At 42.8% G+C, this 27,919-nt stretch overlaps 1 protein-coding gene across 3 annotated transcripts; it reads right to left on the bottom strand.

The window, feature by feature from the left end:
• On the bottom strand, positions 1-27,911 carry LOC139385178 (AP-1 complex subunit gamma-1). 3 transcript variants are annotated; one of them, XM_071130275.1, is made up of 22 exons: positions 27,802-27,911; positions 16,678-16,881; positions 15,185-15,309; positions 14,318-14,459; positions 12,396-12,492; positions 11,614-11,690; positions 10,312-10,407; positions 10,136-10,216; positions 9,894-10,048; positions 9,680-9,793; positions 9,367-9,507; positions 8,737-8,791; positions 8,331-8,453; positions 8,006-8,095; positions 7,753-7,877; positions 7,523-7,627; positions 7,268-7,409; positions 6,442-6,568; positions 6,015-6,110; positions 5,634-5,794; positions 5,350-5,448; positions 1-5,184 (listed from the first exon to the last, which is right to left on the bottom strand). In XM_071130275.1, the coding sequence occupies exons 2-22, from the start codon at positions 16,876-16,878 to the stop codon at positions 5,083-5,085; spliced, it is 2,454 nt and encodes an 817-aa protein (XP_070986376.1). In that variant the 5' UTR covers positions 16,879-16,881; positions 27,802-27,911; the 3' UTR covers positions 1-5,082. The 3 variants fall into 3 exon arrangements, with proteins under 3 accessions (XP_070986376.1, XP_070986377.1, XP_070986378.1); XM_071130276.1 differs by having other exon boundaries at positions 16,678-16,899; positions 27,802-27,892; XM_071130277.1 differs by having other exon boundaries at positions 27,599-27,834.
• Between the last annotated feature and the right edge of the window lie 8 nt (positions 27,912-27,919).

Raw genomic sequence — 27,919 nt, forward strand, 5'->3', positions numbered from 1 at the left:
TTTTGTTTGACTTTTTATTTATACTCTTGATCATCATTTCCTCCAACCCAAAGACAATAATACACAGCATAAGTCTAAAATATCCCATAGTTTACAGCCTCTCAGCTTTAATCATCATCATCATCATTATTATTCATATTTTCAGTCCATTCACACCCACCTTGAAGACACGGGACTCTGATTCAGTTCAAAATGTTAAACCTGTCTGGAAAAAAGGGAATTTCAAAAAATGTTTTTTCCTCCCCTTCTCAAATCAGATATGTTGTCGTATAGTCGGGATAAATCTGAGGGTTACATATTCAGATTCTCTTTCAAAAGTACAATAGACGCTTTATGATTTCACAGGGAACGGGATAATAGTGGCTAAAGTCAAATGCGCCTTCAAACCCCTTTACACACAGAGAATTCACCTGGCCAAATATAGAAGTAAAAAACAATTACATCCGAATGAGTGGTGTGCACTTTTAACCCCTTCCACCACCAACAAAAAACATTTTCAAATGTACAACCCAAGGTGGTGTGTTGGATTTGTTGAAAAATGGGACCTTTTCTTGCATTTCAAAAAGAGGATTACTTAGAGTAGAAATGACACTATTTACATTGGTTCTCACATGCAGCTCTGAAGTTGTGAATTAAAATCCTTGCAGCCAATTTCATGTCCTTACTAGGTGACTGTAGCAAGACATGCCAACACACTCAGATATTTACACACACACACACACACACACACACACACACACACACACACACACACACACAGGCTGATTAGACAAACAAAACGCTTCAAAAGCTGCTCAGACCTCTGAAGGGTTCTTGACTTTACAAATGTCCTTTTTAAAGATGCAGTGTCCAAACCAATGGGATTTCACCTTCATTTAAAACTATATGGGGGTACTGTATCCTTAAAAGCGTTAACTGGTCAAACATGATTGATGGAATCGAACCGATAAAAACAACATTCAAGACAAGGTACAAGTATGAGATCTTTCCCTTCCCTACAGTCTATCTTGACCAGCTCCCCCTTGTGGAAATGAGCTCACAGCACAACTAACATGCAGCTTAATTTCAGTGTTCTAGTTGTGTCATATCACAAGAACAGGTTAAGCAGCACTGCATTAAGATCACAGGTCTCCTGAAAAGAATGTAGACACAAAAAGGCCATACACACAGCAGAGAGATCAGCCTCACACTTCAGTCCTGATTTTTGAATTGGATTTCAATAAATAGAAAGGATCATATTTCCTCTAAGAGAGCCTGAACTTCAACTGCCCCGCTGGCCCGGTCCCTGTAACAGAACCAGGCCTATTCTCTGCTCTCTTTGAGCCGTACAAACCAGTCCATAAGACGGGTTCCTTAATGCAGTCATCAGGAGCGATGAACAGACCCAGTAAGAGTGGATGATGACAGGCAGCCAAGAGCACATTGTATCTGTCAACCACATGAGGGGACAAGGCCTTACGACTTAATGAACCATATCCACCACACAGATTAAACTTCTCATAGCCTGAAAATACTCAGGATATTCAATCCCCATCTTACAATAAAAGGTACGTGCAACAGCATCACAAGGGTAAAATAAAAGACCTCACTCAACACTTCAGAGAAACTCTGTGCCCATTCTCACGTCTCTGAAATCCAATACAATTAATGTGGGGAGGTGAGATGCCAGATGAATGGGGAGAGAATCTATAGGACTGGAGAAAAACACAGAGAGACTTAAAAGGGGGCCAACAATGAGACTCGCTCTCTTAGAAGGACCATGTGCACTGTAGGTAGGTCATCCGTCATTTAATTAGCTTGCATGTCTGACAACATTCATTTTCTCCAATTACTTTTGCTGGGGAGAGAAAAAAAACGATAAAGCACATTACAGACCAAGGGAGGCGTTACAGCATCTTAGCAAGAGGCCTACTCCTCTTAAGGGGCATATGAAAACAGATTAGGCCTTTCTGAGGACCACGAATACCGACAAGGTGCCACCTCGGTCACTGTGCAGCACTGTGCTCAGCTCACAGACCTCTCAGTAGTACAGTACACCACTCACAGACAACACCAGTTCTGCCCAACCAAACCTTAAGAGGACATGTATAAAAACCAATAGCAGCCTAATCACCCACTAAAATCTGCAGGAAAAAAAGATGCATCCAAACTTATGAAGAGGATGCAGCTCATTTGCATCGTTTCAAGATGATTCTTTTTTACATACATGTATACAATTATAGTCCTTAGCTAATCTGTGTAAGTCTTCAAATGGGGTTTTATTTCATTTGATAATCTTCTGTGTTGTTTTGTTTTACAATAATATACAATGTACAGGCAGCCGATTATATATCTTTTGTGATGACTGATGAAATAGGGAAGTCTTTTTAGACCATATTTTAGACTAAGATCTATTAAGACAATATACACCGTGAGTAATTGGAAGTCTTAGAAAATGGTTGGTATCTAAAAATAAAAAGGGATGAAAGAAAGGATATTTGACTAACCTTAAAAGCCCTCAATATATACAGAAAAACCCAATATAGCATTTAGTCAAAAACAGAAAAAAAGATGACTAATAGAATGAAAATCGTTTTCTCCATATACACATATCATTGCTCAAAATATTTCCAAAGCTTATTTCCAACACTAATAGCATCTCCGATTTGGTCACAAAAGTTTGATAGTGTAGCATAGTGAATATCAATAAGCATATAGTGCGATTGAACATCTGAAGGTCTGAACACACAGCATCATGGGGCAGCTAAGCGTGTTAGTAATGAGATGTCCTACAGGTGCCCACTTGATTGCAGATACAGAAGACTAAATGCAGCTATCCAGGTACTGTGCTGTTGATAGTTAAACAGGAAGAGAAAACATTGTGAGGTATTCAGGTTAATGCTTCCGACAGCTTGGTCGGGATTCTGATTTGGAGAAGTATGACAGCCAAGGAATCACACCAAGCTACACTGATATCCGACTCCATCATTTCCACTCTAAATGCTAGAAACTCAGTGTGAGATGTCAATAAAATAAAAAGAGCACATTCTTCTTCGACTCCTACCTTCCATCCAGCCTGTCTGTCTTGCCTGCTCTCTAGTCAGGATATAACCCACAATAAGCACTCCCTGACACACAGACCAGATGAGACCAGTTTAGGGACTTCCCATCTAGTTATGTCAAAAGGCACATAAACATTATTGTCTGATATCAGAATTAAGACAAATCACTGCAAAAAAAAATAATAATCATACTACCACAAAAATAGTGCCAACAAAATGGCCAGCGCCCTCAGAGAGGACAGCCACAGAAAAAGCCTGCAAAGAAAAAGCATTCAGTGCATATAACTACATTCAAAATAGACTTAATGTACATGTCGTCTCTAGGCTGGCTATGTCCAGCCAGGTTAATAGTCTTAAAAGAGAGATATTTTGACGACCCAAAGCTGTAAATCTTACATTTCCGGCTGTTTGTTCAGATGCATGGAAGATTCAGTACTTCCAAAGTTAATGTATTCAATGAAACTATATGTTTAAGGATTTTCCTTTAACTAAGATGTGTCTCAGACCTGCACTGATATACAATATCCATATTGCTTCAATAACCTCAGCTTGATCTAAGCAATTAACCGTTGAATTATAAAGGTGGATGGAAGAAACTGTAAATAGTGCCCATCTAGGTGGGGGAAACGGTGCTATACAGGGCAGTCAAACAAAGTAGAAATGTCCATCCTCTAGATTCCACCTCAGAAAATAAACGTGCCGTGCTATGGCTACCACACTGCTGACCAAACTAAAGAAAATGGAACCATACTCTGTGTTAGCCAGCCCATGACAAACAAATACACTCCAGCCATTTACAGTATCTCAACCCTGCTGAGAGGCCTTTCTGGCAAACCAAGGTGAATGGGATTCAAACAACTCTCAAACTGATTTCAACAGAGAAAACTGATGTAATTCAAAATGACTCCACACACCTTTTGCCTTTTAAATCACTCATGAGATGGAGGGTCAAATTAAGTTAACCCCAAAATGAATGAGTGCTCTGCGTCTTTAAAATCCTTCTGCTGCCAAAGTTAATGGATGTAAAAGAGCAGACCAGGTTAACGCAGGACTAAAATCTGGCATAATTTGGTCAGCTGCGTGATGTAGTTGTCCACACGTATTAGAAATTGGAAGTTGCGGTTTGCGAAGTCTCCACCCTCGCAAAAGGAAACCCTTAACCAAAGCCCCCCACTTCCACCAATTTCCCCACACAAGCGAAGCAGTCGAAGTTTTAGCACCGCCTTCGGCCAATCCTGATACATCCAAATAATCAGTGACGAAAACTGATTCTACGCATTCCATCCTAACAGATTCTTCGGTTTACACCCAGAATCTGTTCATGAGAGATTAACCTTTGTATTGCAACCCGAAGACCTTGCATTTGAAGCATAGAGCTGGAGATCTTTATAATAGAATGTGTTATAGTCACATTGGAGAACAAACTAGATAAAATACTGAGAGCCAAAGTACTCCAAGTTTCCAAACCCAATTCGGGAAAGTGGTGAATGGACAGTGTGCAAATTTCATAGAGTTAATTAAGTTGCACCCCATTCAGACTTGAAAATAGGTACAAAAATATATATACCCATGTTAAATTCCTGTAAGATTAAAAACATGAAACAAAAGAAAAAACAGACTGCTTAATCAAGTGCTCATTGTCAACAGCTCTTTTCTATGGCGGCTTAGAGGGGTGGGCGTACCACAGAGAGGGCAATGTGGGCGTACGTGCATTGAGAGGGCGAGGAGATGGAAATAGTGGCAACAGCAAAGCAGACAGATTGAGGTGAAACCAATCAAGGAAAACAAGGGTTAGTAAATTAATATGTTTTCACATATTTCTGGTGATGCCTATCGTCATTGCGGTCGTTGTTGTGGTTGTCGTCATCATGGTCTTCATACCATCGGCTTTTTGTGTGTTTGACATTCTGCTGCTTCCCATGCAACCCCAGGGCAGCAGTCTGCAGTGATGTCACAGGGGATCAGTCTGGGTAAGGGGGGGGGGGGGAATCTTTCCCATAGTTCCCTTGGCGGGGTCTTTAAGCGCGAGAGGGCACGGTCATCATTGCCAGGACTGAGGAGGGAAGTTGTTGACCTCGGCCAGATCTTGGATAGGTGAGCCTTTGTGGGTGTACGTCAGCTTGACCCTCATGCGGAGTTGTTGCTGTAAATCATGAGAAAGACATGTTTATTAAAGCAATATGAACTACTCAATGTAGAGCTGAACTCTATAGGAGCCCTCTGCACTAAATTCCTCTGATTGCACCAATAGATCAGGAAACTGAATAAGAATGTGAGGAAGATGAGGACAGACAGGAACAGCTCATACCTTCTGTGGGTTGAGAACTCTGATGACCTGTGTGACGCTTCCCTGGTTGAGTGCTGGGACAATATTACTGCTAGGGGACAAGAGCTGCAGCTGGAATGTCTGAAGGAGAGGGACACACAGAGCGTAAAAGACTGCTCCTGCCAAGTCTGCTTCGTAGGACATACACCTGCATATTCCCAACTTTGACTAAGCTGTACAATGCTACAGAGGTCAATGATAGAACCACACATATTTTTCTTAATATTACATAGTTATACAAATGTGACTGTCCAGTCATGGCTCACCTTTGGAACTGCAGCCTGGAAAACAAACTCTGTCATGTCAGCCTCGGTGGTGTTGGTGGCGTGGATAGTGATGACTGCTATGTTCGGGTTCGGATTGGCCCTCTCAAAGGTGAATTCTATTTTCAGGCCATTCTTGCTATACGCTGTCATGGGGGGAATAGCTAAAGACAAGAACGCACAAGTCAATACAATTCAGAGTGAAAAAGTAGTACCAAACACGATAACCCCTAAAAAACATTCTAGAAACATGTATAAGGTCACATTGTTTTAAAAGGGATACATAATGACACAGTACTCTACTTGCTAAACAACATGGGAGAGTGGTTGACTTTGGATCAAATTAGAAATTTGAAAGCTTCACTGATAAGTGCAAGCTCTCACCTGCTGAAATATCATTAAACAGGGGCTGTGAGGAGAGGCCATCAAGGAGGAAGGGGGGCTGGGAGATGGGCACAGAGGGGGCAGGAGCTGGACAACCTAGGGAGGGAGACAACAACACTGGGGGTTCCAACAGGGTACAGGGAACCACACACAGACATAACAGTGATACCACTGGTGATAGTTCACAAGACAAGTTGATTCCTGACCAAGTCAAGCAGGATGTGGCGTGACTAATGTGGTTTCTTTATGAAGGAAGGTGCAGGCAGGGTGACAGAGAGAATAGGTGGTGAACAGTGAGACACTGCAATGAAAGAAAAGAAACCAATCAAGTTGCCCTGACCAAGGTTGGTCCACCTGTGCTTGGGGCTAGAGAGAAAGAAAGTGAATGAGTGTGTGAGTGAGAGAAAGAGAGAGAGACTGGTCCTACTAGACAGTGAGAGGTCCCCCAATAGGTCGAGCAGCTCTCCTCCAGCCGAGGCAGGCTTGGTGGGCAGGGTGGTTTGGATCACAGGCACCACATCATTACCTCCCAGCAGGTCTAACAAGTCATTAGCCTGGAACAGAAGAGAAACCAAATAATAAAGCACATGTAGATTGAACCTGTAAAACAGGGAGGATGTGTAGATTGAACCTGTAAAACAGGGAGGATGTGTAGATTGAACCTGTAATGCAGGGAGGATTTGGACAAAACAACAGTGCTCTGAATAAAATCTCATTTATACTTTGTTTTAAAACATGACAGATGGTAAAATATTTTGTAACTCAAATCAGAACTCTACAAAGGAAAATGTAGACTGCTTCGTATTCATCTGTAGATTGATATGCCCAGCACAGTTTAATTTTCCTACCAGCAGGGGTCCTTGTTTGAACAGTGTGTAAAAGCATTAGCAGACTCACTGATTTGTGGACTTTCACCACATGAATAGAAATCAAAACTTAAAGAATGTGTGTGAGTGTACGTGCATTTGTGTGTTTTAAAGAGCTTAAGGGCTCGATTCAATCTGTATCGCTGAAGATCTGAGCTACAGCTCAATATAATTTTTTTTATTTTTTATTCACGCATCAGCAAAGATTGCATTCACGGTAAAAGCTGCTGCATTTGTCAGCTCAAATGTAAATTACTTTTACATTTCAATTGAGTCTAACGCTGAACTGAATCAAATGTTGATCCACTGATTCAGCAACACATCGTCTGTGACAGAAAACCTCCCATCAATGGTAAATACAGATTTGTCACGTGACCTTGCCCTCACCTGGTTGGCTGGCTGGGTGACTAGGGGGGGGTGTTTTGTGTCAGGCACAGAGGGCTCTGTCTCCCCATTGGTCTGCACAATCTCTGTAGGGCCATTGGAGGCTGTTTTCTCCATGATGGGCATTCGCTCTAGTAAGGCAGGCCTTCAGAGAGGAAGAGAATAAGATAGGTCAATTTCCTTGACAAGGAGAAGCACCAATCATTTCTACAGAAAAGTGCTTGTAATGAATGGGAATACTTTTGGAGGCATACTCACCTCATGTGATCATATTTCTTGAAAAGTGCATTGTACTCCACAGCTCTCTGTTGCAGCTCCACGTCGATGCTGCTGCCGTATATTGACACCACCTTCTTGATTCGGCTGGAGATTTTAAGACACAAATGTTAACCGAGTGTGCGTCCTGCCATCCATTAATTTCAAAGCTAAGGGATAAAAATCATCATAACCTGTTGGATATTCTCTCTGCTCAACACAGATGGACTTACTTGACACTGCTGAAGCGAGTAGACAGCTTCATGATGGCAGTGAGGGAGTAACCACGGGTTACAGGTGTGGACAAGTTGGACACAAGAAGACCTTCCAAAACATCCAGGACTTCATCCTCTGTCACCTGTTGCAAACAAAGGGGGAGAAAATAAATACATTTCAACTTGAGGTCGGCAGTGCACATAGACGTGTTGTGTGTAACGTTCTAGGTGAAATAGTTGAGGTGATTTTGAGTGCTTCAAGGAGGTCTACCTGGATGGGCTCCTCCTCCTCACACTGTCCAGATACCAGCAGGTCTCCATACTCCCCTATACACCAGGATGACACCTGGACCAGTGGTTGCTATGGGAGACAAACACTAATAGATCAGATTCACTGTAACCAGTCCTCATCAGAGAGGAAGGGAAACATCCGCACACTGTTTGCTACTTCCAAATGTGATCTTTAGTGATCCAATAACGTTTCAATCAACATATTCATTGTCAGGTTCCTCTTATTTGTCTGGTTACTGGGCTGTTTCAATGTGTGTTTTCCTCTTATCATACAAGACGTGTGTGTGACCAGAGATGTCTCGGACCTGTGAGATGTCATCCAGCAGGGCTTTGTAGAGTCTCTGCACCGTGTAGGCATGCATCTCCACACTGTTGGTGATGAGCTGGATGAGGTTGGGGACAGAGTCGTCTCGGACATAGCTCCCCGCCTGGACACAAACAGGTGTTAAAAGAAACCCGTCTCAAAATGAATAATGAGGCAGATGATCATTTTGTGTAAGTCCAGCGACAAAAACACTTTCAAGACAAGACACCAAGAGCCTTGGTCACCATGGTAAAAAAAAAGCAGCGGTTGTCAGATATGATGAGATCATCAGTTGTAGTTTTCAGTCGATGGATCACTCAAGGATTCGTCACTCAACAGTCAAGCATAATGACTTATTTCACCATCGTCTGTGCAAAGAAAAGTATTTGATGAAATTATACATATACCGTTGTCAGGACTCTCATGATGGTGTCAATGTGCCATCTTTTTGAAGGCGCATACCTGTGAAACAGAACACGCATCAGTCACATCTGCATTACACTGAGCAGAGGATCATATAACCATGAACTGAAAAAAAATTGGCCTGCTGTCAGAAAATATATGGTATCAACAATGTCATGTTCTGACGATGGATCACTCATTTATCATCATACAGCATTTTAGTAAGTAAGCCACACACATTAACCGGAGGTTGCGGAAACAATAGTTAATCATTGGAGGTGCATGAGGCCACTGGCTGTAATCTATTCTCGAAGCCTACATTCCTAATGCAAGTAAACTGAGGCATACAGTCAGGATCTGTGTGAACAGCCCACATGCAAAAACTACTGCTGCCATGGCCTCTCATGCAATCACTACTAATCCTTCTATTACTTCTCGAACCACTACTACAACTGCTGAGCAAAGGCCAATACAAACAAAATGAGGCGGTAAAGACCTACAAGCCGGGATAATGTTGAGAACGGTTTCACATGGTGCAACTGCTTAATGTTGCTATGGAACTAGCAAGAGCCTTCAGATTGGCAAAGCCTGATCTCTACAGATCTTCCTAACTGGACCACACCCATGAGCCTTACTTCTCTGCAGCCAGGAAGACTCCGGATGCACAGTCCGCTTTGAATTCTGGGTCACAGGAGTCCAGGAAGTAGAGCAGCTCCTTCATCATGCCTCGGATGTTGTTCCCATTCACCAGGGCGAAGCTCAGCTCCATCGCACGCCTAGCGAGGAGAATGGGAGGACGATAAGACAAGGAAATCTCTACATCTTCTGACCCATATCTTGTGCAGATATGCATGTACAATGACGAGCAATGTGTTGTACTAGTGTGTTATGTATTAATGTCTATACTGTATGTCACTCATGTGCTCCTCATTTAGGTGTAGGTCTCACCTCTTGATGGACACATCCAAGTCTTTTAGACAATCCACAATGGTGCTCCGATGCCTCTGCACTGCATTGTGGTCCGTCTGTACAGTCTTCAGTAGGGACGTCAGTGCCACATATCTTGAGGGTGGACAGAAAGACACCATAAAGTCACATTAAGTGTTATATTACCTGGGACCTATGTTCAGATCATTCAATGAATTAGTTCCAAGTGTGTTACCTAATATTTTTGTCATTGTTGAGAAGGAAGCGTCCCAGTATGTTTATGGCCAACACCCTCAATCCACTTTCTGATTTGATGTCCATTATGGTCAGTACTGTCTCATAGAGGATTGCATTGCCTACATTTTTACTAGTCTCGGTGTTGGTTGCCACCTACAAGGGCGAAGAAACCATTAGTCTGATTAGTCATATCTCTAGGGCAGTAAGCCTCGAGTACTATTGATTAACCTCTCTTCTCACCTGTGCAAGAATGTCATTCATTGCTTCACTTGAGTCGTCATCACTCCTGCCCAGAATTCGCAATAGTCTCAATATCCGCACCTGCAACGAGGTCAAGGGGCATCACTGACTGGCCTAGCCAAGTTTGTTACAGAAGATCAAATGATTGGCACAAAACACAAGGTCAAAGGTCTCACCTGCAGGAAGGGGTCACTGATGCCAGACACATCATGCTCAGGAGAGTAACCAGACATGATCAGGTTCTTCAGGATTCTCACCAGCTGTGGAACCAACTACAAAAGACCAACAGCAGGAGAGGGGTGCCATCAAGGGTCAAGGTCTTTATTTCTGAGGAATCGGTGTCCTACCTTGTTACTGAAATAACTGGACAAAGTATGTGTAGAATGTGCAGTTATTCTTTACATTCTCTTGATTTAAATCATCAATGTAACTTACATTTCTGGGTTATGGTAATCAAGACAGCATTGATTGTATGAAAACATTGGGTTAGGATGTTAAGTTTTGAAAAGCTAATCGAACCGTGATGTCACATTCAATCACACCTGGATGAAATAGAACCCTCATCATAATTCTTACCAGGAATGCTAGGCAAGAGTATTCATAGACAAATATATTCGCATTGGTGCAAATTTTCTGAAATATATATTTGTACGTATACAGACACATACCTCCCTTTTAACAAACATAAAACCATCAGTGTCTAGTAAAAACACCTGAGGTGATCAACTGAAAACAGACCCATCATGTTGTTTTCAACATACGGTGATCAAATGAGTTACACATTAGGTTAATGATGACACATTGACAATAGTGAGAGATGTCTAAGAAACATTTTTAAAATCCTGTCATGATATCAAAAGAGAACAACATATGACTGCTGTAAAAGTCAAAGAAATGAAAAAGACAAAAAGGAACTTGACGGAACATAGATTTGATTACATCTACGGTGACCGTGTGAAGTTATTACTAGTTACAGCATGCACCAGCTATGAAACCAGAATGTACTCTTACCTTCTCATTCTAACACAATGCAGGAATTGTAACAAAGACAAATGACAGAAAAAATATGAGGTAGATGTTAGGGAAGATTCACTTTTAGAGAGCTCAAAGTCATGTTCTGATCATGAACATGAGGGGTGGGAGACTGGCTCAAGGTTGTTATGGCTAAGGGAAAGAGATACAGAGCCACTAGAGATACAGCGAGGAAATAAGCGAGGCAAGGAGATACGACTGAGACATAGGCCTACTTTGAATGTAGAGCAAACCCTTTGGGAAAATGTAATCCAAGGTTTCAAAATGCAAGATATGTTTGAAGTATATCCAAAACAGTCATAGTGAAAGGAAAATGAATACTAAGGGAGAATGAATTGTAGAGTGAGCTAAGGACAAATGCTTAATTAACTCCCTGAAGACTTGCGCTGTAACCCACAAACTCTTGATAGCAGTAATTTCACTAATTAGATGGTGGCTATCCATACCTTTCTGAAATGTAAGAGCATGTCAGGACTTCTTTCACACATTTCAGTGAGGAGGACAACAGAAGTGTGGAGAACACCTTAAGGAGACAAAGAGAAACTAGTTTGAAAACAGCATCCCTGGTGAACCGTAGTAGTTAACAAATTTGCACAAATTTCCTTGCCAATTCCCTGTGAGTGAACATTTTAGCAATGTCACAGCATTGTTACTCAAATAAGGAACAGTCTATGGGGGAAGCTGTTTGCTGGTTCCGTTGTGGTGGTTTATAGTCTGGATTCTCACTCTTAGTAAGTTCCAGTTTAATGCCATTAAGCCCTATTTTAGCACTACAAAAATGACTACAGGTATATATCTAGCATCAACTCCCCAAATCCTTACCTTGACCATTGAGGGGAAAACACAAAACTGACCTTACAATGTCTAGGGGCAACTTCATCTATCAAACTCGTTTAGAAACATATTCGAAGTGATAACACTGGTTCTGACAAGAGCACCGCTTTATAAAGCTGTCAGAACATCAGCCATTGTACTATGACAACCATCAGTGTCTAGTGAAAACACCCGAGGTGATCAATTGAAAACTGTGAAGGACGCAGCAGCTCCACAGCTCATCAGGACACAGTTATTAATCCAGCTCTGTTCACTGAAGGACATTTCAACTGTATAGAGGGCACCAGCCCAATTATCCCTTTGAAGGACACAGCATCCCCATTTTACCCGTGAGTGACCAAACCCAATGCTCTCTGTGCAGGACACAGTTGCCCCCAGCCCCCGGTTGTCTCACCGTGGTTCTTCTCACTCAGCAGGTTCTTTGTGGCTGGGAGGAACATCTCCATCAGCTCTGGGACCTTCCTGATGACGTGGACTGCACACAACGCCGCCTGGGGAGAAAATTCTAAATGTTTTCAAAGTCCTCAACTATGACGTGCAAGCGCAGACCTGCAAACTTTAAATACTTTTTATGACTACGGCTTTAGCGTGGCGGCACCCCCGGCTCCCACGACGGTGCACGCGCAACACCCACACTGCTCAAATCATAGGCAAATGCACTTTACCATATCTATCTTCTGTATACCAACCATACCTTATCACAACACAACTTATTGGCTCAAAACACATCAAGGAAAGAAAGGAATTCCACAAATTACCTTAAGGTACAGCTCTAATTGAAATGTATTCCAGGTGACTACCTAATGAAGCTGGTTGAGAGAATGCCAGGAGTGTGCCAAGCTGTCATCAAGGCAAAGGAAGGCTATTTGAAGAATATCAAATATATTTAGATTTGTTTAGTTTTGATGTCTTCACTATTATTCTACAATGTAGAAAATAGTAAAAATATGAATCAGTAGATGTTCTAAAACTTTTGAGCGAGAGAGAAATTAATGAAATTGGTGATCTCAATGACACTCAAATTTTTCTAGGTTACATTTTGGGTTTTTTGATTATTCAAATTAATAGGTATGTATGTGGATAGTCTAGTAAAAACAAACTGGATCCTTAATTTTGTTTGGGGAGAACATTTAGAATAATTCAATTACAGGATGGAATGTAGTGGTTTAGCTTACTGTAGGCTGTTTGGAATATGAAACAACTGAACTAGGCCTATATCAGTTTGTTTCAGATCTCCATCCCTGACCTCATCCATCAAGGTCTGACTACTAGGCTACCATCAATCAACATGCCTTGTCATTGGTGAACTGAATATTATCACAACATTACCTACTGTTGACATACAGCTGGATCAAGAGGCCAGATCAACAACTGATTATTATCACAACATTACCTACTGTTGACATACAGCTGGATCAAGAGGCCAGATCAACAACTGATTATTATCACAACATTACCTACTGTTGACATACAGCTGGATCAAGAGGCCAGATCAACAACTGATTATTATCACAACATTACCTACTGTTGACATACAGCTGGATCAAGAGGCCAGATCAACAACTGATTATTATCACAACATTACCCACTGTTGACATACAGCTGGATCAAGAGGCCAGATCAACAACTGATTATTATCACAACATTACCTACTGTTGACATACAGCTGGATCAAGAGGCCAGATCAACAACTGATTATTATCACAACATTACCTACTGTTGACATACAGCTGGATCAAGAGGCCAGATCAACAACTGATTAAATCAACATAGGCGTACTAATCTTAACACAGTCTAATATAACTTTCTGTGAAGGACAGTATTAGCAGAACAGCTCTCTCTGCCATGTCTGTTGACTTAACACTAGCTAACTACATTTGTCTTAATGGCGAAGGAGCTAACTACGAAATAATGGTGGTCATGTGCTTGATTAACACATACCATTTTGGAAAATGTATTCACCAAATAGTTCATTATCCATTTTCCCTACCCTTATTCGTCACACATCAGCGGTATCAACGGACAAAGTGGAGAGCTGCCATTCAGCTCGAGGGAGGAAATTAGTAGACTACTACGACTACAGGGGGCGTGCCGGAGTGGAGAGCTAGAGATGTTTTATCCTCGCCAAAGTCCTGATTGGCTCAGCTCCAACTTCAGACGGTTATACCAATAGAAGCGTATTTTAGGGTCGTTTTTCATACCAGCATACTTTGACTTCAAATTGTGTGCAGGTTGGCAGGTCTGCTGACACAAACTAACCACCTGACTAACACTACTTTGTAAAGAGTGAATGTGGGCTAGGTGAGAATGAGGTACCTTTTTCCTCAGGTAGGAGTTGGATGTTTTGAGCAGCTTCTCCACCTCTCCAGCCAGGTCTCGACACATCTCTGAGGAACCCATGCAGCCCAGGGTGCACAAGGCCAGGCCCTGGACATACTGTGTGCTGTGATTCAGATCACTGAGGAAGGACAGGGGGAAGAATGAGTGGATAGCAGATAATAATAACTTTACATAGTGTATAAAGGAAGAGCTTCACATCATAAAATAAAAGTACTAGCAAAGAAATAAAGACTGGAGGAAGGAGAATGAAAAAAAATAACTAATTAAAAATCATACATTAAAAGCATCTTTATAAAAAAGTGTGTCTTCAACAGGGATTTAAAAATAGGCACTGAATCTGAAAGCCTGATCTCTGGCAGACCATTCCAAAGTCTAAGGGTCTTAATGGCAAATGCCCGGTCTCGTTTCGTTTTCAACTTAGACTTTGGAATGTGGCTGTGTCTCCGTTCATAGGGAGATAACAGATCAGAGATATAGGATGGCGCTGAGATGTAGAAGAGAAAGAGGAAAGACTGAGAGAAGAAAATATAAGATAGACAGGGAGAGGTGGGTAAAAAGGGAAGACGAAGGATAGAGCAGGGGAGACAGGAAAGAAGAAAAATGTGCATGAGAGCAAGAGATCGAGAAAAAGACGCAACAGCTGATCCGGCAGGTTATGGGGCTGTTTCCATATCCAACATCAGAAGCGCACGCTGCTGACGAGAGCACCACTCATGAGTAACAATTCTGGCACTAACAGAATACTGCCATTGGTGCACATCACCACCTCCTGCAGCACAGCTCTCATCTCTACACTACAAATAATTGTATGTATGTAGCCAATGCGGTTCTGGCCTGCCTTACTTCTTGATGCAGTTTGTCATTAGTAGATGGACGTCCTGCCTCTCGTCCAACAGTAGCATGGCTCCCAGGTACCCTATCCGCTTGTCAGTGAACTTCTGGGACGCAATCAACTTCAGGCACTCAAGCTGGAAAACAAAACTCAAATCAATTTGAATGTCCCATGCGCCAAATACAACAGTGAAATGCTTACTTACACACCCTTAACCAAAAGGTTTCTTTATTTTTCCCCTAAAAGCATTAAGTAGAAAATGTCAAATAAAAGTAACAAATTATTAAAACGGCAGCAGTAAAATAACAATCGCGCCTATATACAGGGGGTACCGGTACAGAGTCAATGTTTGGGGGCACCGGTTCGTCGAGGTAATAAGTACATGTAGGTAGAGTTAAAGTGACTATGCATAGATTATAAACAGACAGTAGCAGCAGCGTAAAAGAGGGGTCTGGGTAGCCCTTTGATTAGCTGTTCAGGAGTCTCAAGAGGCTTGGAGGTAGAAGCTGTTAAAAAGCCTTTGGACCTCGACTTGGCGCTCCGGTACCGCTTGCCATGCGGTAGTAGAGAGAACAGTCTATGACATGGGTGACTGGAGTCTTGAGACAATTTTTAGGGCCTTCCTCTGACATCGCCTGGTATAGAGGTCCTGGATGGCAGGAAGCTTGGCCCCAGTGATGTAATGGGCCGTACGCACTACCCTCTGTAGTGCCTTGCGGTCGGAGGCCGAGCAGTTGCCATACCAGGCAGTGATGCAACCCGTCTGGATGCTCTCGATGGTGCAGCTGTAGAACCTTTTGAGGATCTGAGGACCCATGCCAAATATTTTCAGTCTCCTGAGGGGAAAAGGCTTTGTTGTGCCCTCTTCACGACTGCCTTAGTGTGTTTGGACCATGATAGTTTGTTGGTGATGTGGACACCAAGGAACTTCAAGCGCTCAACCTGTTCCACTACAGCCCTGTCGATGAGAATGGGGGCGTGCTCGGTCCTCCTTTTCCTGTAGTCCACAATTTGTCTTGATCACGTTAAGGGAGAGGTTGTTGTTCTGGCACCACACAACCAGGTCTCGGACCTCCTCCCTATAGGCTGTCTCATCGTTGTTGGTGACCACTGTTGTGTCATCGGCAAAATTGATGATAGTGTTGGAGTCGTGCCTGGCCATGCAGTCATGAGTGAACAGGGAGCACAGGAGCGGACTGAGCACGCACCCCTGAAGGGCCCCCGTGTTGAAGATCAGTGTGGCGGATGTTTTGTTCCCTACCATTGCCACCTGTGGGTGGGCCGTCAAGAAGTCTGGGATCCAGTTGCAGAGGGAGGCGTTTAGTCCTAGAGTCCTTAGCTTTGTGATGAGCTTTGAGGGCACTATGGTATTGAACGCTGAGCCGTAGTAATCCGTTCACAAAACTGCTCTCTTCAGCAAGAGACACATTCACTGCCAGAAACAACAAGACAGTCACAGATGTTGGTTAATAAATTAAGAACATAGTGTTCTTTTTAAACATACCTGCCCAAAGTGCGCTGGGTAGCCCAGCATGTGCATGTAGAGTAGCTTAGCCACATTTCTACAGCGGTAAGTGTTGTCTTCCTCTCTGAAAGACGAGCGTATGGCAGCACACTCTTTCTGGATCATCTCACGCTCCTCTGCCTGGGTCCGAGCCGTCCGGATGGTCCGGATCAGCTCCCGCAGTCTGATCGGCGCTGGCATCCTCTGGAAAACACGGAGAAACTAAACATGTTGGCACAGGGGGCCTTGGTGAAGGGAAGGCACTGGCTGGGCGAGAGCCAACTGCTGCACTTTTTTTAAACAAGGGCCATACTGCAAAGTCACATTCTAATCGGACAACCGGTAGATGAAAGTAGACCTATGTTATTCTGAAAGTATGGAAAAAATGACAATAAGATCAGTAACTTTTTTGTTTCTCAAACATTTGTATTGCTTATGGCGTTACTACAGACGTAAAATGTAAATAAAGAAGACAAATCCATTAACATGAATGCCTGGGCCGATGTGGGTCCACAGAGTGTCTGTCTTCATGCATTTCTGAGTTAAAGTGCAAGTAGCTGGGGGGCTAGTAAAATCACCTGACCACCACTTCTGTCTAGCTCATTATAGTTATCATTAGGAAGCCATGGGTGCTCACTCATTCTATAAGATAGATGTATGCTCTTGTAATGGTATTTTTGGCAGCCTATGTGATTATAAATATTTGAATAGCAAATTAGCATTGTTCTGTGAGTACAGCCTCAAATGTGACAAGGAAATGGAGAATTCCTTGCTCAGAAGCTTGTGAAGACAGCACTAAGGTTCCAAACCAGTGGAGGGTGATTAAATATTGAAGGGGCACATGCTTGGAGGTGAGATAACATTCTCCAGTATTTACATGCAGCCACACAGAGGAATAATAACAGGAGCACAGTGCCCCAGTTCTAAAACATCAGCCAGGTACAGACCTGGCAAACACAAGAGAACTCACAGTACCGTGCCTCTACGATGTTACTAATGTACTCACATTCTAACAACAACGCTGCTCCATGAGAGGATGCATTCAGAATTAAATGATTAGACACAAGCATATAATCTCTCACCCCATTAATGACGTGTCCGACTCAGAGATAGAGGGATTTGATTTGTTTTTATAGGTAGGCGGCAAGATGATAATGACAAATACACTGTACTACTTCCTATTTGATAAGTAGACTTCCTGTGTGTTCTAACACTCACCATCAATCGAGTTCACATTGGTCGTCCCAAAGCCTGTGGTCTCAGAGGCCGGCAAGGTACAGCAGGTTGCTTGTCCTGCGCATTGACCACCTAGTCGGTATGTGCACACTACCACAATCCAGTGACCTCTGGTCAAGAAGAAGCAGCCTGCATGTTGGATCTGTGCACTAGTTGACTAAATTGGTCTCATGCCCATTTCAGAGGATCAAATATACAAAACAGGTAAATGAGACCTTGACTGTAAGTCAAGAGTACAGTATGAAGATTGGAGAAGCAGTTTTAGCCTATAGAAATCCCCGATCACACTTGTAGGCGATGTCATGAAAAATTTGGCTAGCTAAGCTCATGAGCAGAAATGCGTCGTCGGGTCTAACAGTCATCTCGCGCCGAACTGCGCATGTGCAAGGCCGTCAATTCAAAGTCACCCCTTCGATATAAAAGTAGTTTGACGAAAATGAAAAAGCTGTCAGTTTGTCACTTTCACGAGATTGGAGTAACAACATGTTCAACTACTTAAGACATTTACTAGAATCTAGGTTGCCTTTAGACTTTGAGAAAATTAACAACCAATGAAGATTCACTTCTCTCATTGAATTTTCAAACCACAGCCTGGTCTGTTTGGTCCGTTTTGCAAGCGTTCCCGAAGTCTCACGATGTTGCGCCTCTGGGTTTAGAAACTCTACGTTTAAACCCTGCAGGAATTAGTTGGGTAAATGGTGCATGAGCACTGAGCTGCATCACAATCCTTCATGAACTGTCTGCTAGTGAGGATGAGCCCAGCGGTGGTGTGAGAGCAATCCGGAAACAGAGAGAAAGGATTGCTCTCTTGGCAGTTAAGAGAGCGAGACAAAATTGCTCAATAGGCTTTTGGCCTTAAAGATTCAGTAAAAAGAAAGTAGTAATACAAACTGTCACAATGAGAGACCGTGGAAGGGGAAACTATGAATGTGTAATAACTGCACATGAAACAGACGCCAAGTCATAGGAAGTGATTCGTACAACAAGAGACCAACAGATCTCAGCATTCCAAAGGCACAATGTCATTGGGTGTGCTAAACGAACTCTACTTCCTGCTTTTAGAAACCCCTATAGCACTGACACGTTTGACTTTCAACACCTGAGTTAAAGCAATGAACACTGCAGCCTACCCTCTATTGTAGTGCATTCAGGAAGTGTACACTTACAGTACTACAGCAGAGTGACAGCGTATGTAAGAGAAACCCTGGGCAGGCTGGAGTGGGCAGAACAAGGTCAAGGGCCTGGCACCAGCAGTGGGTCTGGAGGAGGCCTTGTTTATTGCAGTGAAGGGCCTGGTGAGAGGGGTGTGTGTTAATGCACCACCACCACAACAGGGGATCCATCACGCGCCACTATGCCAGGAACAAAGAGAGTAAGTTATTACCGCTGGCTCCTGCGTGCGGAGAAGAGGTGCTTTATGACTTCCCATCTCAAAAGATGCACGGCTCTTATCGGTTAGCATGGATAGCATAATTGCGACGTTACAGCAAGAGGGACGACAGTAATTAGTTGCTGAACAAAGCCATTTTCTGCATCAAGCCACCTCAGAGCTGATGCTGTTGCTGAAAAAATAATGCACTTGCTAAATGTACAGAGCAGCCCTTCACTGCAATAAACAAGGCCTCCTCCAGACCCACTGCTGGTGCCAGGCCCTTGACCTTGTTCTGCCCTCTTAGAACTAGGGAAAATATAAAGGCTGGTGTTGTACACACAAAAAGGTCCAACAGAGAACAGACAATCCAATTAATAACACCAGTTATGTTATCATCAAATCAAAGACTTTTTCCAATACCACGGTATACAGTATTACTTTAAGTGCACACAAGTGGTGCTATTTCTATTAAAATAATAATAATAATAATAATTTAGGCAACATGAATCTTAATCCAGGAGGGGATTGTTTGTCCCTGCTATAACCAAGAAGCTTGATCTTGACATCTAGCCACTTAGAAAACCAAATGCATAGCTGGAGCTCTGAGTTGGATATAACCTCAATGTGGCACGTCTTAGATAATTAATTTACACTCACCGGACAGTTTATTCCAGAACAGCCTGAATTATTTGGGGTATTCGACAAGGTGTCAAACATTCCACAGGGATGTTGGTCCATGCTAACGCGATGGCATCACGCAGATGCTGCAGATTGGACGACGGTCCAGTCATGCTGCGAACAGCCAGTTCAAAATCTCCCCAAAGATGCTCAATTGGGTTGAGGTCTGGGGACTGTGCAGGACACTCAAGTAAACTGAAATTCTACTGCTTTCCCAGATGCCGTTCTGAACACCACTGTTGTACTGCGCTGCCATTTGTCTGTTTGTGGCCCACCTGCTAGCTTGCATGATTGTCATTCTCCTTTGACATCTCATCAACAAGAGGTTTTCCCCCACAGGGCTGCCGTTGACTGGATGTTTTTTTGTTTGTCACAATGAGACACTACCGTGTGTGAAAAGCCCAGGAGGGCAACCGTTTCTGGATACTGGATCGGGCCCGCCTGGCACCGTTGATCGCACAATGCTCAATGTTGCTAAAGTCACTTGTTTTGCCCCTTCAAACATTCAATCGAGCAGTAACTGAATGCCTCCTTTACATAGGAAGCCCACACACACACACACACACACACACAGGGCACAATATATGAACGCACCCATGCAGCCCCTGAGAAAAATGTCAGGTCGAGTTAGCTGCACGTGGCGTAAGGCTGGGCGATCAAATTCATTTGCATGTACAGTAAAAGTACATGTTTACATACACCTTAGTCAAATACATTTAAACTCAGTTTTCACAATGGCTGACATTTAATCCAAGTAAAAATTCCCCGTCTTAGGTCAGTCAGGATCACAACTTTATTTTAACAATGTGAAATGTCAAAATAATAGTGGAGAGAATTATTTATTTCAGCTTTTATTTCTTTCATCACATTCCCAGTGAGTCAGAAGTTTACATGCTGCCAAATACTAATTGAGTGTATTGCCTTTAAATTGCTTAACTTGGGTATCTTTCCACAAGCTTCCCACAATAAATTGGGTGAATTTTGGCCCATTCCTCCTGACAGGGCTGGTGTAACTGAGTCACGTTTGTAGGCCTCCTTGCTCACACGCCTTTTCAGTTCTGCCCACACATTTTCTATGGTATTGAGTAGAGGTCGACCGATTATGATTTTTCAACGCCGATACCGATTATTGGAGGACCAAAAAAAGTCGATACGAATAATCAGACGATTAAAAAAATGTTTTGATTTGTAATAATGACAATTACAACAATACTGAATGAACACTTATTTTAACTTAATATAATACATCAATAAAATCAATTTAGCCTCAAATAAATAATGAAACATGTTCAATTTGGTTCAAATAATGCAAAAACAAAGTGTTGGAGAAGAAAGTAAAAGTGCAATATGTGCCATGTCAAAAAGCTAACATTTAAGTTCCTTGCTCAGAACATATGAAAGTTTGTGGTTCCTTTTAACATGAGACTTCAATATGCCAAGGTAAGAGGTTTTTAGGTTGTAGTTAATATAGTATTTATAGGACTATTTCTCTCCACACCATTTCTATTTCATATACAGTGGGGAGAACAAGTATTTTTCTCTAAAAGATATGAACTTTGTCCCAATGTGGCTTTTTTATGGCGGTTTTTGGAGCAGTGGCTTCTTCCTTGCTGAGCAGCCTTTCAAGATATGTCGATATAGGATTTGTTTTACTGTGGATATAGATACTTTTGTGCCCGTTTCCTCCAGCATCTTCACAAGGTTCTTTACTGTTGTTCTGGGATTGATTTGCACTTTTCGCATCAAAGTACATTCATCTCTAGGAGACAGAACGCTTCTCCTTCCTGAGCGGTATGACGGCTGCGTGGTCCCATGGGTTTTATACTTGCATAATATTGTTTGTACAGAAGAACGTGGTACCTTCAGGCATTTGGAAATTGCTTCCAAGGATGAACCAGACTTGTGGAGGTCTACAATTATATTTCTGGGGTCTTGGCTGATTTTTCCCATGATGTCAAGCAAAGAGGCACCGTGTTTGAAGGTAGGCCTTGAAACACATCCACAGGTACACCTCCAATTGATTCAAAAGATTTCAATTAGCCTATCAGAAGCTTCTCAAGCCATGACATTGTTTTCTGGAATTTTCCAAGCTGTTTAAAAGGCACAGTCAACTTAGTGTATGTACACTTCTGACCCACTGGAATTGTGATACAGTGAATTAAAAGTGAAATAATCTGTCTGTAAACAATTGTCGGAAAAATGACTTGTGTCATGCACAAAAGATGCCCTAACCGACTTGCCGAAACTATAGTTTGTTAACAAGAAATTTGTGGAGTGGTTGAAAAAACGAGTTTTAATGACTCCAACCTAAAAGTCTATGTAAACTTCTAACTTCAACTGTACATTATACATGATTCACATTCAATTTATAATAATAATTGTAAAAAATTAATAGCATTTTCATAGACCTGAAAGCCACTTTAGTGATGGCAAAAAAGCAGGTTAAACTATTGTTGTTATAAAATGTGGGTTTTATGGTCGTGGAAGGCTTAAAGTTGGCTTGTGAAGTTCTACCAAGGCTCTCAATTCATTAGATTATCGCTGACTGTTTGACCTTTAATTGCATAACAAAAGCGTATTTAGATGGTTGTTCAAAATAAAGGATTTGGCTATACACCTATCGCTGACAGGTGTTTAAATACGGACTGTTTTTCATGGTATGGGATAGACCCCTTAGTTCCAGTGAAGGGAAATCTTAAAGCTACAGCATAGTGACATTCTAGACGATTCTGTGCTTCAAATTTTGTGGCAACAGTTTGGTGAAGGCCCAGTCCTGTTTTAGCATCACAATGGCCCTGTGCACAAAGCAAGGTCAATACAGCAAAGGTTTGTCGAGATCAATGTGGAAGAACTTGACTGGCCTGCAGAGAGCCCTAACCTCAAACCCATCGAACACTTGTGAATTGGAACGCCACCGACGAGACAGGCCTAATTGCCCAACCTCACTAATTCTCGTGGCTGAATGGAAGCAAGTCCCCGCAGCAATGTTCCAACATCTAGTAGAAAGCCTTCCCAGAAGAGTGGAGGATGTTACAGCAGCAAAAGGGGGACCAACTCCATATTAATGCCCATGATTTTGAAATGAGATGTTTGACAAGCAAGTGTCCACATAATCAATGGAAATCAAATGTATCAATCCATGGAGGTCTGGATTTGGAGTCACACTCAAAATTAAAGTGGAAAACCACACTACAGGCTGATCCAACTTTGATGTAATGTCCTTAAAACAAGTCAAAATGAGGCTCAGTAGTGTGTGTGGCCTCCACGTGCCTGTATGACCTCCCTACAACGCCTGGGCATGCTCCTGATGAGGTGGCGGATGGTATCCTGAGGGATCTCCTCCCAGACCTGGACTAAAGCATCCGCCAACTCCTGGACAGTCTGTGGTGCAACGTGGCGTTGGTGGATGGAGCGAGACATGATGTCCCAGATGTGCTCAATTGGATTCAGGTCTGGGAAACAGGCGGGCCAGTCCATAGCATCAATGCCTTCTGCTGACACACTCCAGCCACAAGAGGTCTAGCATTGTCTTGCATTAGGAGGAACCCAGGCCCAACCGCACCAGCATATGGTCTCACAAGGGGTCTGAGGATCTCATCTCGGTACCCAATGGCAGTCAGGTTACCCTGACTGGAGCACATGGACGGCTGTGCGGCCCCCCAAAGAAATGCCACCCCACACCATGACTGACCCACCGCCAAACCGGTCATGCTGGAGGATGTTGCAGGCAGCAGAACGTTCTCCACGGCATCTCCAGACTCTGTCACATGTGCTCAGTGTGAACCTGCTTTCATCTGTGAAGAGCACAGGGCGCCAGTGGCGAATTTGCCAATCCTGGTGTTCTCTGGCAAATGCCAAACGTCCTGCACGGTGTTGGACTGTAAGCACAACCCCCACCTGTGGATGTCGGCCCTCATACCACCCTCATGGAGTCTGTTTCTGACCGTTTGAGCAGACACATGCACATTTCTGGCCTGCTGGAGGTCATTTTGCAGGGCTCTGGCAGTGCTCCTCCTGCTCCTCCTTGCACAAAGGCGGAGGTAGCGGTCCTGCTGCTGGGTTGGTGCCCTCCTTTACGTCTCCTGATGTACTGGCCTGTCTCCTGGTAGCGCCTCCATGCTCTGGACACTACGCTGACAGACACAGCAAACCTTCTTGCCACAGCTCGCATTGATGTGCCATCCTGGATGAGCTGCACTACCTGAGCCACTTGTGTGGGTTATAGACTCCGTCTCATGCTTCCACTAGAGTGAAAGCACCGCCAGCATTCAAAAGTGACCAAAACATCAGCCAGGAAGCATAGGAACTGAGAAGTGGTCTGTAGTCACCACCTGCAGAACCACTCCTTTATTGGGGGTGTCTTGCTAATTGCCTATAATTTCCACCTGTTGTCTATTTCATTTGCACAACAGCATGTGAAATTTGTCAATCAGTGTTGCTTCCTACGTGGACAGTTTGATTTCACAGAAGTGTGATTGACTTGGAGTTACATTGTGTTGTTTAAGTGTTCCCTTTATTTTTTTGAGCCACACATAAGATTTAGGCCATAACGCCCAGCCCTACCGTGGAGTCTGGAGGAAATTAAATAGATCAAGGAAGGTGCAGAGAAAGGAGCATAGTTGCACGAGCCAGTATGTTGATAATGTAAGAATTCACTGTGATCAAAGTGCAACGGAAGGTCAGTGCACATTCCAGAAGAGCAGGGGGACTCTGACTCCCTCCCTTCCATTACCATTCAAACAGAAACTGGGCAGCATAGATGAGAACCCATGGTAAACCGTCATGGCTAAGAGGTGTTCTTCTTAGGCACAACGCATTAGCAACCTCCGTCACTCCCAGATAGCACAAGAAAGTACAATTAACTGCAACGAGTAATTCACACCTATCATTCACATCATAGTCCAGCAATCTGTTTGAATGCATGAACCATTAACATACATTCAGGCCTGTCACCTAGGCTTAATGACTCGAGCAAAACAAAGGCTTATATTTCCTGTGACAAGTAACCAAAGGCCCCAATCAGCCTATGTGCTCCTAAGTGTGCGCACACAACAAATATGGAAAATCCAGTCTCTGCTAGACTAACAAAGACTTATGAAATGTCTGTTCTACTACAATGTTGCAATAACTTTTATAAGCACACATTTTATTAATTACAACATGTAAGACATGATATTTTCTTTATTATGTCCCCAAAAGCTGGCACAAAAGACGCATTTGGTCTCGACAGAGGACGGGTTGAGCACAATAGGTGGATTAGGAAGACCATAGGTGGAGAAAGTTTGCACTTGCTTAACTGTTGAGCAGCAACCATCAAAGACACACTCACCAACATCAGTTTTGCTCAGCCTTACTCTCCCAGGACAAAAACAGTACTGTTTGGCTGTGTGGCCACGCTACAGATTTTAGCCCCGCTATATTTCACAGGAGCTTGAACAGCCAACAAGCCAAAAACATTTCTGTCAAATGGAATGACTGACGTGAGGCATTATCCTGATCAATTAGAGGGGGAGGATCTCAAACTCCCCTGAACTTATTCCTGTTCCAGTTGAATTAGGCTATTGTCCTCCACATGCATACTGATGCATTTGATCATGTTATTTAAGACTGCTTTGGGCACAAAATGGGCATAAAGGAAGACATAATAATGATATAGTCAATGTTATCAACACCCTCATATAGCCACAGAAGGGATCATATCTGACACCAACTGTGGCAGATTTCCTGTGTGAATAGAACTACCCATTCCTCTCCTGAGACTCTGGAAGATACACAAGCCTGCAGAGCCTAGCAACCAGTGACAAGAGAAAACAACCTCAACACACGGAAGAGTCCACTGGGGACATAGGCTACTAAATTTCCAATGTCCAGAATCCAGAGACAACACACACCATCAATGAGGCTCTTTCCAATTGAGCAACTGGAGTGTGCCACAATTTACTTCCTCCTTAACCAAAATTGTGCAGATGAAGTTCATTAAGCTACAGAAACAATTCTGAAGCCACCATTGTAGAGGGAGCGCTCCTTTCAACACAATATCCCAGCATATTGTTCTCTTTGACACTCATTTTGCTGTCACTGCTCAGCCAAGCTCTCACCGAGATATTTAATTGTTTGTGTTTTTAATTTTACTAGGCAAGTCAGTTAAGAACAAATTCTTATTTACAATGACGGCCTACCAAAAGATATCCTGTGGGGACAGGGGCCTTGGATTAAAAATATATAATATAAGGACAAGACACGCATCACAACACTACATAAAGAGACCTGCAACAATAACACAACATAACAGCACAAAACATGGTACAAACATAATTGGGCACAAACAACAGCACAAAGGGCAAGAAGCTAGAGACAATGCATCACACAAAGCAAACACAACTGTCAGTAAGAGAGTCCATGATTGAGTCTGAATGAAAAGATCGAGATACAGCAGGCTGCTACCTCCATTCCAACAAAAAAAACAATTCTGCAAGTAGTATGACAGAACATTTACACAAAACATTGGACCTACATGGTTTAGCCAAGTATTGGCCTACCAATATATATGTGTGTACTGTAGACAGAAAGCTTTCATTGAATAGGCTGAAAATGCAGGTACAAACATGGGCACTTTTCAGCTGGTTTAATGCAAATACAAAGAACATGCAATGAAAAAAGCAAGTCTTTGAGTATATGACACTGATGTTGACTTCTGGAGAATCGACTGACAGCAAGCTCAAATAAACAACCCAATGGCTGTAATGGCACATAAATAGCCTAATAATCACAACCAGTATATGTGAGTATTGTAGCTAACGTTAGCAGTTAACGTTAAGTGGCAACAATACTATAGTTGCTAGCTAGCTTAAGTAACGTTAGTAACCTTGACTTCATTACAACCACGTAGAAACATTTACACCCAAGCTAGGTATAACACACACCTTATTTGAAGCGTGGGTATACGTTACAGTTCAACTTGAACACATCATGGTATTGCTCTAGCTAAGTTTTCGTTAGCTAACATAATTGGCTAGTTAGCTAGGTAACTTATACGTCCGTACCAATGGTCGGTATATAGCTACATTCCGCATACCGAGTAGCTGGCTAGCTAGTAACGCGTTAGCTCGGTTAGCTTGCTACGGTAGATCACAAGCCCACGGAAAGGAAGTTAAATTGCTAGTCATCTCGTGAACACAATAGTTTACGAACATTTAACCACACCTGTCAAATATATTATGCATTGTCACGTTACCACTAGTTAGCATTGGGACTAATAAGCTAGCAATCTAACGTCCGAGCAGAGGCCATTTCAGGGCGAGCATGGCACAATTACAGCTTTCTAATTTCTCAGACAGAAGTAAACCCTTTTAGCAAGTGGACATACAGAGCATAGCTAGATAGCTAGCTACGCAATCACGAAGAGGCCTTCGTCGCACTGACTTAGCTAGCAGGTTAGCTAGCTAGTAGGATTAGCTAACAACTAGTTAGTTACCTTGCCCTACATACCTACCGGTACATCTCGTTTCAGTTACACAGCAAATAACCAAATGTAATGTTGACATACATTGAAGGCGTGTAGGCAAGTAAAAGTTCAGTATAAAAACAGATTTCTAAGGTTAAAAGATCGCACAAGTACAGATCAGGTAAGCATACCAGCTAGCCGACAACAGGCTAACGCTTCTCTGACAGACAACCCCCCGGTACACTGGCTGGTTAGCGCAGCCTCACTTCCGATCATGTAGCGCCAACATGGATTATTGTCACCGCGGTTTAAGACAAAGTCGTGCTGATTTTTCAGCTATTATCAAAATAAACAACTCTGTTTAACTGACATAGTTGTATAAAGTTATACTCACTAGCCGTATTGATACCAGAAAATAGCTGGAATCTTCTCTATTTGCGACGGAGGGAGGAACAGACCAGACATTCAAAATGGTGGCTCTCCTAGCCTCAGCACTTCTACCGCAGGCGGAG

This window comes from Oncorhynchus clarkii, chromosome 26 (assembly GCF_045791955.1).
Source record: "Oncorhynchus clarkii lewisi isolate Uvic-CL-2024 chromosome 26, UVic_Ocla_1.0, whole genome shotgun sequence".
Lineage (NCBI taxonomy): Eukaryota > Metazoa > Chordata > Actinopteri > Salmoniformes > Salmonidae > Oncorhynchus > Oncorhynchus clarkii.

What these genes read in the sequence shown, in the direction of transcription:
- LOC139385178 (XM_071130275.1), bottom strand. Translation starts at nt 16,878, where the DNA reads ATGCCAGCGCCGATCAGACTGCGGGAGCTGATCCGGACCATCCGGACG. An exon ending in AAGAAATATGATCACATGAG is followed by an intron (nt 7,410 to 7,522) that starts GTGAGTATGCCT and finishes TCCTCTCTGAAG; the next exon opens with GCCTGCCTTACTAGAGCGAA. An exon ending in GAGTTCTCAACCCACAGAAG is followed by an intron (nt 5,185 to 5,349) that starts GTATGAGCTGTT and finishes CATGATTTACAG; the next exon opens with CAACAACTCCGCATGAGGGT.